The 10,707-nt window shown below is 47.7% G+C and overlaps 1 protein-coding gene across 2 annotated transcripts in view; it reads left to right on the top strand.

Annotated features, from left to right (window-relative positions):
- Map3k4 (mitogen-activated protein kinase kinase kinase 4) overlaps positions 1–10,707 on the top strand; it is a 91,135-nt gene that overhangs the window by 73,881 nt on the left and 6,547 nt on the right. The window contains exons 16-23 of one of the 2 annotated variants that reach the window (XM_028772750.1): positions 1,713–1,809; positions 2,512–2,667; positions 5,276–5,376; positions 5,908–5,988; positions 7,418–7,609; positions 8,539–8,609; positions 9,559–9,675; positions 10,399–10,558. In XM_028772750.1, the coding sequence (XP_028628583.1) occupies positions 1,713–1,809; positions 2,512–2,667; positions 5,276–5,376; positions 5,908–5,988; positions 7,418–7,609; positions 8,539–8,609; positions 9,559–9,675; positions 10,399–10,558 (975 nt within the window). The remainder of the gene's footprint in view (positions 1–1,712; positions 1,810–2,511; positions 2,668–5,275; positions 5,377–5,907; positions 5,989–7,417; positions 7,610–8,538; positions 8,610–9,558; positions 9,676–10,398; positions 10,559–10,707) is intronic. The other variant, XM_028772749.1, reaches the window with a different exon arrangement.

The following is a 10,707-nucleotide window of genomic DNA, read 5'->3' as shown; positions in this document are numbered from 1 at the left end:
AGGAGGGGTTCCCCTGGTCCTCCTTGTCTCATGAAGGAAGGAGGGGTCCCCTGGTCCTCTCTTGTCTCATGAAGGAAGGAGGGGTCCCCTGGTCCTCCTTGTCTCATGAAGGAAGGAGGGGTCCCCTGGTCCTCCTTGTCTCATGAAGGAAGGAGGGGTCCCCTGGTCCTCCTTGTGTCATAAATGGGGTGTTTGTCTTTCCAATGTTTCTCCCAACTTCTCTGCTCACTTGAGTAAATATTGACTTGGTTTCAGTTTTTAAAAAAACAAAGTTCTTAGCTGGGCGGTGGCCACACTTGCCTATAATCCCAGCACTTGGAAGGCAGAGACAGGCAGATCTCGAAGTTTGAAGCCACCCTGGTCTACGGAGTGAGTTCCAGGGCAACCTGGGTTACATAGAGAAACCCTGTCCAAAAAAAAAAAAAATACTGTTTGCCAAGACAAACAGTATTTTATTTTCAAACAGTTTTGCAGTGTATGCTGAATCCTTAAAAAAGAAAGTGTTTATTCAGAAAGATAGTGTCATTCTTGACACAGTCTGTGAGTCAAGCAAAATCACAGTTACTCCATACTCACCCCAAGATAGAAACTTTGAATTGCATAAAATAGTTCAGAAATGGTAAATTTGCTGGTCATCAGCTATGCTGGTTAAAGCTTATTTGCCAGGCATAGAAAAATCAACAGTTACTGTTGTAAAACCACTCAAGAACATTCTGGAGAGGAGCACTTCACAGGGGGCTGCTCTCCTCAGACTGTCGTCCTGGGTTCACTAGCAGCGACAGAATTTGATCTGATTTCTAAGAACATTTTCCACACGCCATGCTACTAAGAGGGAATGACCCTGGTGTAAGGTTTCTGTTTAGGGTGAACCTTACTAAAACTGCTAGCACATTAAGAGACAATGTCATAGCACAGGGAACACAGGAACCGGGTGGCTCTTGAAAGCAACCAACCATAAGAGAAAGACACCTTAGAATAGAGTGAGTACTGGTATGCCAGTCTCCGCCCTGCCCAGCTGGAGAGAGAACTGGAATCATGTCCATTTTGTAGTAGGAAATCACTGGTTTTAACATTTTCCTTGGAGTTTCATCTAAGTTTGACACTAGGACCTATTGTACAGGTCGAGCGCATTCTTTGCATGCTGGGCCCGATCTTCAATCCCCATCACCGCGAAGTTTGTCAATAATGACATCTGATTTTGGATGTCATTTTGAGCTGTATCTACGTCAGTCCTGTATTACCCTATTTAAAGGGAGAAGAGAAGGAATCCACTCTAGGGGAGAAGCCAGTGTGTCCCTTCGCTGAGCCCCAGCATCAAGTAGTAGAGCATGGTAGCATGTGTTGAGGCGCAGACCCTGCACAAGCATCTGTGTACAGAATCTTCTTTACATCTAGGGGCAGCCACCCACCACGCCTCAGCAGCTCACCGGGTCCAGGTGGATGCTGGTCGTTTGTTCAGCAAATGTTTTGCACTGTTGACACTGGGGTTTACCGAAGCATGGTTTTAGTGCAGGGAAGTTTGAACGTATAACAACTTTACAAACTTTTAAGAAGGTGACATAGTTGGTAGTACTTGCATATTTTTTCACCCTGTGAGTTAATTTGTCTTGGTAATTGTTGAAGTCAATTGCCATTCCATTCACACAAAGACTTGGTGTGGCAGTTTTCCATTGCCCACTCTAACGAGTTTGCTTTGTTGTCATTTTCGGCAGCTATCCATCGGAACAGCCCCCGCCCTGTGAAGGTGCCCCGATGCCACAGTGACCCTCCTAACCCTCACCTCATCATCCCAACTCCAGAAGGATTCAGGTATCCGGTGCTCCCGAGTCACAGACTCGTCTGCCCCCTCCGCGTGCTCCTGCTCTGCAGTCGTCTGGGTGCTTGCTCGGGAGTGCGGTGTTTGTCCTTCTGATGGCCACATGCCGCCTAAAGCTCTTCTCTGTGTTATCTTGAGGACACAGCACAGTGCCTCAGCTGCGAAGGAAGGCAGACCTGCCTCTTTAAGATAACTTAGCCTCCAGCTTCTTTATAACCCATCACCAAGTGCCTTCTGGCTTTGGAGTCCATCTTTTTCTTTCTTGGAAAAATAACCTTAGGAAAACATGTAAAGTATAGTGAACATATAACAGCAGCTCTGAGCCCTCTTTAAGAGTGGAGAAAGTTGGAGTGACCAGTCCACTCTAGACGTCTGCGAGTGTGTATAGTTGTGATTAGGTTGATGGTCCAGAAACACACCCAGGTTCGCACTGATGCTCTAGAATCGGCGTTTCTGTGACTGTGGGAGGGAGTGTCCTTTCTTCCCACTTCAGTGCCTTTGGCAGGCCGGTCTCCTGTGGTAGGGTTTTCTAGGTCAGGGCCTTTTTTTCCTCACACACATAGACCAGAACTCTCAAGTAGCAATGTGCATTTTATATTTTAAAGATTTTTTTTTTCATTTCCTATCTGTGTACTAGATACCAGTAACCCCCCCCCTTCTTACCTGTGTTCCTGAAGCCTTTCTTCTTACCTTAGCACCCGGAGCGTGCCTTCCGACACTCGGAACCATGGCAACTCTGTTGCTGCCGCTGCTGCTGCTGTCGCTGCCGCCACCACTGCTGCTGGCCGTCCTGGCCCAGGTGGTGGTGACTCTGCGTCTGCCAAACCTGTCAACACTGCCCCTGATACCAGGTAGTGCCAGTACACCAGCAGTGTGTCTCCCACCCATGGCCCCTCATGTCCTTCCAGGGGGTGCTCAGCATCAGGATGTGTCACAGGGTGACAACTGTGGGTGCTGGGGTCCCCTCTGGGTTGTCAGCACCTCCAGACCCTGGCAGCAGGCAGCAAAAGCAGAGCAGTTTCTGAAGGAAATGTTTCTTCTTCGGAGCCAGCATGAGCTAAAATGGCCCCTGGCTCTGCCCGTCTTCACCTTACTACACTGGAGGAAAGATCCTGGGGTGCACAAGGGGACCCGGGGCTGGGCCTGGCAGCCTTTTCCAGGTCAGAGCAAAGCAGTTCTTTCTTAATCTCAGCCAGTGTCCAAGCGAAGGGGCCCCACCAGTGTTCTTGTGCAGTAGGAAGGGCAGTTGTGGAGAGGCACCCAGAAGGAGCGGTGTCTGGGAGACGGCCAAATATAGTACCCAGGAGGAAGCAGTGTGGAAGCAGGCAGACTGTGTGGCCTTGCAGCTCAGACAACTGAGATGACGTCACACTGACACTAGTCCTTAACACCAGTCTAAGATTTCTGCAAACATTCCTAGTATTGCTACTTGTTAAAACGATTAATATTCCTAACTTTTAGTCATAAATGTCCATAACCTTAAAATTTTAAATTTAAGTGTAATCCATTAACAACAAAGTAAAATAAATATCAAAGCTCCCATTTCCTGCTTGTTTTTGGTATTGGAGAATTTCAATTTTATTGGCATAAATCTTAATATTGACTCTATCTCGCCATGGGGGGCCACCGAGACTTTTATTAGCATGTGTGCAGAGTCAAGGGAGGCGGCCAGCTTCCCAGCTGCTGCATCCATGTCGCTCAGGGTGCTCCACTGCTGGCCTGGAGACACCTGCCTCTGTAAGGCAGAGGAGCTGGTGCAGGCAGGACACATACATGTGTGGGCAGCCTTCCCATCCAACTTCACCTGCAGCATCTTACACTGCCATCAGTGGTGTCTGGTCATCTCTGTGGAGCCTTGTGGAGCTCTTGGTTGTCATTCAGGTCCACTTGACCCCCAGTGGCTTTTGCAGCAGCATAGTTTTGAAGTTTTTTATTTTTATATTTTTAATACATAGGAACAAAGTTTGTTTTTGAGATGAAGTGTTTGTGAACACGGAAATACTAACCAAAGTCCAACAAAGATATGTGTGAGTCCAAGATTCCTGTCTGCAGAAGAGGCCTGCCAGGCAGGTGCATTCTTGCTCAGGCCTGCTGTGTATCCCTGAGAACCCAATCATAGCACAGTATGGGCCTGAAAAGGGAGCCCTGCGCTGTGACAGTAGTGTCAGCCCACAACGTGCCCCCAGTGTTCAGTGATGTCTTAATTTTATTTTATTGACCTTGGAAATAGCTATTCTGGGCTGAAATTTTATCACCAGGATTCACTTGAAAACATTTTTCTTTTTCAGTGCTGGGCATGTCAGATCTGGCCAGCTTTCACTGTGGCTCAGGAGCTGCCTGTGGGTTTTCAACCCTGTTTCAAGCTGGTTGTTACTCCACAGAAACTGGCAACCTTTGTAATTCACCACAGACCCTTACATCCCATTCACAAATAGACCACTTCTTCAAGGGTGCCTCTTGCCTTTTACCTTTACAAAAATCTCTGAAAGTTTCAAAATTGACTTCAGGAAAGCAAGAAGGTAGAGATACCGAGTGACCCCTGTAGCCTCCCAGATATGGCCCTGCTTAGGAGTGGACTGTGTGTCCTTCCTTCTGTTAGTGGCCTGGCCCTCAAGTGCCACTAGAACTATTCCAAGGACCCACAAACAGCAGCTGTGGTGCCGACATCAGGTAGATACAGACTACCCCAGGCTGAGGGCTATAGCTGCAGTAACCAGGCTGCTCCGGGCCTGCTCACAGGGCCTGCTCACAGGCACCACACTTCTATACAGTTGCACACACACACCAGCATAGCCTTCAACAGCAAACCCGTTTTTGTGTGGTCTTTGGATACATGAACTGTAATCTAACATTTCCTGCTTAATCACAGCTTTGCCCTTGTGAGCTTATTCTCATTCTTACTGAACAGTTCACTGTAGAAGAACAGCTGACTAACTCTGTCTCTAACATGCTGAGCCTCTTGCTCTCCAGTTGCTTGGCTACTGCTTGAGAAACTGTTAGGCATTCCTTTCTTACTGCTAGAGATTTACAATCTTTTGAACCATGTAATGATTTTAGCACTCTTGTTATAATATAAATGTTTAAATATATGTTGGCAATATTTTAATATAATGTTGGCAACTTAAACATTACCTAATTTGTTTAATAAACCCTTATCCACACTAGGTTTAGACTGTGGAGCTTTTCTTATTTCTGTTATTAATGTAGAATGAACAAACTAGGGGGCTTCCTGTCAGTCCCCAGGAGAGACCCTATGTCAGTGGCAGCCCTGTTTATTTGGGTGATAGATTTTGTGGGGCTTGCCCATGTGTCCTCTGCCCACTAGGTGCCAGTTGCAAATGCTCCCTGACAGTACTGTCCTGTTAAGAATCAGGATTCTAGAAGAGCCTCACAGACCTTTATGCTACATTCACTTGATAGCTCAGCTGGGTTTGTTTTGTTTTGCTAATGTTAAAACAGGGGTTCCAGCGTCCCGGAAAACGACCGCTTGGCCTCCATAGCTGCAGAACTGCAGTTCAGGTCTCTGAGCCGGCACTCAAGCCCCACGGAAGAGCGAGACGGTGAGAGTCCCGCTGACACCATGCATCCTCCAGAGCGTTGGTATTCATGTCAGTCACCAGCCCTGACGTCCTTGGACACACAGGAATGGAGGGAGCCACCAGGCTTCAGGAGCCCGCCGACCTTGGCCGTTCAGCGTAGTCCTGCGTATTCTAAATCCTCTTCCTTGTGTCTTACAGAAATACCACTCTTGATATTCTAATTGTTGAGCACTCCTACTCACTTTAGAAATACAGAACTATTACTCAGATTGTTGCAATATGGTGACAGCCTCCCCCCCCAAAAAAAAACCTGCCTCTCAAATAGGGTTCCCCAGAATGCTGTTCTTGTGCAGTTCTGTTATCTGTTAATTATGGAAGGTTCAGATCTCTAACAGTGTCTTCATTAGCTGCCATTTTCTAGACATGAATAGACACACAAGCCTCAGCAGAGTCAGCAGTAAGAGCAGGTTGGCAGTGATGGTGCCATTCACCACCGCAGCAGGGTGTAGTTTTTCCATAAACCTTAATTTGTATGAAAACCACTTCCTGCAGAGCCAGCATATCCTCGAAGTGACTCAAGTGGATCAACACGGAGAAGCTGGGAACTTCGAACCCTCATCAGCCAGACCAAAGGTATGAGAGAGGAGCTGCACGTGGCAGTGTTCAGGCTCATTAGATGTCACCCATTAGCACCGTGACGTCACTGGTATCTCTGGCATCATGGTACCCACCATGGCCTTCCTGAGCACCTTCTGTTTCAGGCAGCGTACTCCAAGGGCCTTTGGGCGTGCTCACCCTTTAGTAGTGGCCATGGTCCCTTGATGGTGTCAGTACTTGTGAACGTAAGCATTCATCTTCATGCTCAGAAATTGGAGGAAGAACTTGGGCTGCTGGGAGGTGGTGATTAATACATTCCTGTGAGATCGTCCTGTCAGCTGAATTGAGGAGGCAATGGGGGCGGGGTTAGAGTTCCAGTACAGTGATTCCAGCAGGTGGATGTATTAGGTTAGCATTGGGCTTCAGAGCTGGGTTGCAGCAAGAAACAGCTTTGGTGAGGTAGTTGGCCAGTCCTGTGCAGATCTGTGTGTACTGAGGGAGAGACTTCTGGACCTAAGTCCAGAAACTGAGAACCAGTCTCTGCGTTAGTCCGCCTATAACTGTGGTTACCCTGGACATAGTGGTGGCCCTGAGTCTGCCCTCCTTTTGAAAACAAACACCTGGTGGTTAGGTAAAATTGGGAACCACCAGGACTGTGTCCCTCTCAGAAAAGCTGCAATTCTCAGTGGCATATTAAAGTCCAAGTCTTCTGGAGAAAGGCTCATTAGTTTATAATTAAGACATCTTTTCACAGCTATTTTGACACTGGGGCCTACAGCCTCAGCTGTAAAAAACGTGTCCAGGCAAACCTAGTGTATCAGGTATTTGGGGGGGAAAAAAAACAAAATGAAAAAACTAGATTTCCTTTCCAGGATTAAAAAAACCGATTGATAGCAAAATAAGCTAATTAAAACGTAAATCTTAGCTGGGCGGTGGTGGCACACGCCTTTAATCCCAGCACTTGGGAGGCAGAGGCAGGTGGATTTCTGAGTTCAAGGCCAGTCTGGTCTACAGAGTGAGTTCCAGGACAGCCAGAGATACACAGAGAAACCCTGTCTCGAAAAAAAACAAAAAACAAAACAAACAAACAAACAAACAAACACCATAAATCTTTGGAAATGTCACTTTTTGAATGAACCTTACAGCCATCCAGATCTTCAGAGATCTGTTTGTCTCCTGGACAGACCTGAAGCTCTCAGGTAGCTACATCATGGGTTATACATAACCCATTAGTGGCTGATAAGTATGAATGTGACCAGCCTTAGTGTCCACAAGCCGAGGCTGTGATAAATGTCACACACGTGCATGTGCACTCATACACACATAACATGGAGCGCCATGCGCTGGCTAAGGAGAAGGAAATTACGTCATGTGAGGAACATGGATAGAGGTCACCTGTTGCTGTGTCGTCTTGGAAACCAACTTCCCTACATGATGGGACTGATGATTTCCTGTCTTTCTGCAGACTCGGCCTCTAAGCAGGGGCCCATAGAAGCTATCCAGAAGTCAGTGCGACTGTTTGAAGAGAGGAGATACCGAGAGATGAGGAGAAAGAATATCATCGGTCAAGTGTGCGACACCCCTAAGTCCTATGATAATGTCATGCATGTTGGACTGAGGAAGGTGACATTTAAGTGGCAAAGAGGAAACAAAATCGGTGAGGACGTCAAGGGGTTATTGTGCCAGAAGTGACACTCGTCCTAGTGTTTGTCATGTAATTCTTTGTACACATTTACAATACAAAATGAAAGTTGAGAAAAGACTTTTAGATAGTTTAATGCATTGAATTCAATAATTCTAGAAGTTTCCATTTGAGAACTACTGAACTTTGGCCCTCTTCATCTGTGTTCTTTTATCCCCATGAGAATATTATTTGAGAAGAGACTAGATATAAATCAGGACAGGAGAGTCTCTCCCTTACTCCCCCCACCCAATAATTTTGTAGTTAACTGATTACTAAGTGAAATTACTCTTAACAGAATAACTAGTGGTAGAGTATCATATCCCAGACTCTACATGCACTTAAACACATCTATCTGTCAAGCATTAAGTTTGAGAGGCAAGCATAGTTGTGAGAACTTTGTGAGCCCTAGAAAACTGGAGACTCCTAGTGCTACCTTAGTGCAGTCAAAAACCCTGTAAGACATCTTAACTGTCGTTCTTGATCTCCTTCTGTCATATGTCCTTGGTTTAGGGTCCCAGAAGCAGTGTTGGAAGCTTCTCCTCACACTTGAGGTCCTGTAGCAATGTGGCTAGAGAGGATCCAGACATGCTATTGGCCACTCCATTCTGCCCCAGTCCCAGCCCAGACCCCTTGAGGGGAACAGCACACTGCTTACCTATCTTCATAGCTCTCTGCGGTTTCCCAAAGCACATTTCTGTGTCACCGTGACATTTACAGATAGGACGTGTACATTGATACAATTGCCCAGAAGTTTGGCTAGCAGGAAACACTAAGGTCTTAAGTAGCAAGCTAGAGTGAGCATAATGATACCTGTATAAACGTAGTCCAGTTAGAGTTGTTGTCAGCTGCCCTGACTGCTGTCTGTAGTGACTGGAAGAGTGGCCTGTTTGTGTTGTCCACAGGAGAAGGACAGTATGGGAAAGTGTACACCTGCATCAGCGTCGACACCGGGGAGCTGATGGCCATGAAGGAGGTGAGTGGTGCTTCTCCAGGCCTTCCTGTGGATAAGTCTGGGTGATCAGGTTCAAAAGCCACTCCAGTTATGACCCTTGTGCAGACAGCCTGCCTCAGGACTCTGAGTTACTGGGCCTGAGGCCTGCGTTTGAGCATTTGACAGTTGGGGTTGATGACTCCATAAGGGCTTCAGGAGAGCAGGATCTCAGGTGATTCCAGTGCTAAGCAGGTGGGCACGCCTGTGGAGGTAGCTGGGGAAAGTGAGGAAGGCTTAGGAAATGGAGCCACCATTCACACCCTGTGGGCACGTGTGAGCAGAAGGCAGGGAGATTCCGAAGTGAGGATGGGCAAGCGCAGGGGAAGCTGAGAAACTCACTGGAGGCCTCCCAGCTGTGTGAGGACTGAGGGTGATGGGGCGGGTTATGGCGGCCTTGCCAAGCTACTAAGAGGCTTTAATTTTTACCAAATATATCATCACCCTCCTTTGTTTTAACTTTTACAAATTTTAACTGACAAAATATAAAATTTTGATTGACAATATAATTATATATTATGGCTTAGAAAATGTGTTGAGTATGTAGACACTGGTGCAATTGAATCAAGCCAGTTTACCGCCTCATGTTTTGATAACTGCAGAGTTACTCTTTAGGCTGTGAGTACCATGACTGCCCATAGGCACATTGATCTGGAGGCCAAAAGTAGGCGCACGAGCTGTTGGGTAGAGTCAGAGCTGCACAGTCACTGACCTGACCTGTAGAGCCCAGCAGCAGCCGTTCATGGCCTGTCGGGTAGGGTCACTCAGATCCCTCCATGTTGTCCTCTAACTGTAAGACCAACTGTGAGAGGAAACCAAGTCAAGGAAAGCCTTAGAGGTGCTGCCCCGGTCCTAGGGCCTACGAACTGACCCATCAGGAGACAGCTTCACGACACAGACAGTATCTGTCGTCATCATAATTGTCCTTTTCCAGATTCGATTTCAGCCTAACGACCATAAGACTATCAAGGAAACTGCAGACGAGTTGAAAATATTTGAAGGCATCAAGCACCCCAACCTGGTCCGGTACTTTGGCGTGGAGCTTCACAGGGTAAGCAGCTCGCACCACAGGGAGCAGTCAGCGGGGCAGAGCAGCCTGGTCCGCATCCCAGGTCTTCCCACTGCAGAGCACAGTAACTGCCTTCTTTCTGAAACTGGCTTTTTTCCTGAAATTAAGTTGCAGACTATAGGAGTGAGTGAGCCCAGTATCCATCCTGGCAGGCAGACTTCCCATGTACTCATCCTGCCACTCAGCCACTTGCCGCTCTGAGATGCTCATTCTTCTCTCTGATATTAGTCGGCCTTCATGGAATAGGAAGAAAGCTAAGAGCACTCTGTACTGAGCAATGGGGCAGGGAACGGGCCACTCACAGTGTGCTGCCGAGGGGAGCTGCCAGGGCTCAATCGTCATTGCTTTCACTAACGGATTTGTGATTGACAGGGATGTGTTTCAGTACTTGATAACACCTGCAGGCATGGCTGTCACTCCCTGTCTAAGGTTGCATGGCGGGTAGTCTCAGAATGGATACGAGTTACCTCTGTGATTCTCAGATCTGACCAAACGAGCTGTACCATCCCAGACAGGAGGCAGGCAGCCCCTCTGAGGAGAGTCAGGCACCGCTGTACCACTCCCTCAGCACTCAGGGTGGCAGCCACAACCCAGCAGGAGGAAGATGATTCCTCTGAGAGGGCCCTGGGGTTTGCAGTGTTCATGCCATGTTCATGCCGTTCGTGGAAAGCCAGTCAAAGTGTAGGTGTTGTGTTGCTTCTGCAGGAAGAAATGTACATCTTCATGGAGTACTGTGACGAGGGCACACTAGAGGAGGTGTCAAGGCTGGGCCTTCAGGAGCACGTCATCAGGTTGTATTCCAAGCAGATCACCGTCGCCATCAACGTCCTCCATGAGCACGGCATCGTTCACCGAGACATCAAAGGTACACCTTACAGACAGTCTCCTGCTGTCCAGCCTATAGCGGGGTCAGTCATGGGTGCTCCCATGCCGCCTGTTACTTCTTCAGGTGGATGTGCCTTCACATCTGTTGCTACTTCTTCAGGTGGCTGTGCCTTCACACCTGTTGCTACT

The sequence above is a fragment of the Grammomys surdaster genome, unplaced genomic scaffold (assembly GCF_004785775.1).
Source record: "Grammomys surdaster isolate TR1022 unplaced genomic scaffold, NIH_TR_1.0 218, whole genome shotgun sequence".
NCBI lineage: Eukaryota > Metazoa > Chordata > Mammalia > Rodentia > Muridae > Grammomys > Grammomys surdaster.
This window is presented reverse-complemented; position numbering and strand designations above follow the sequence as displayed.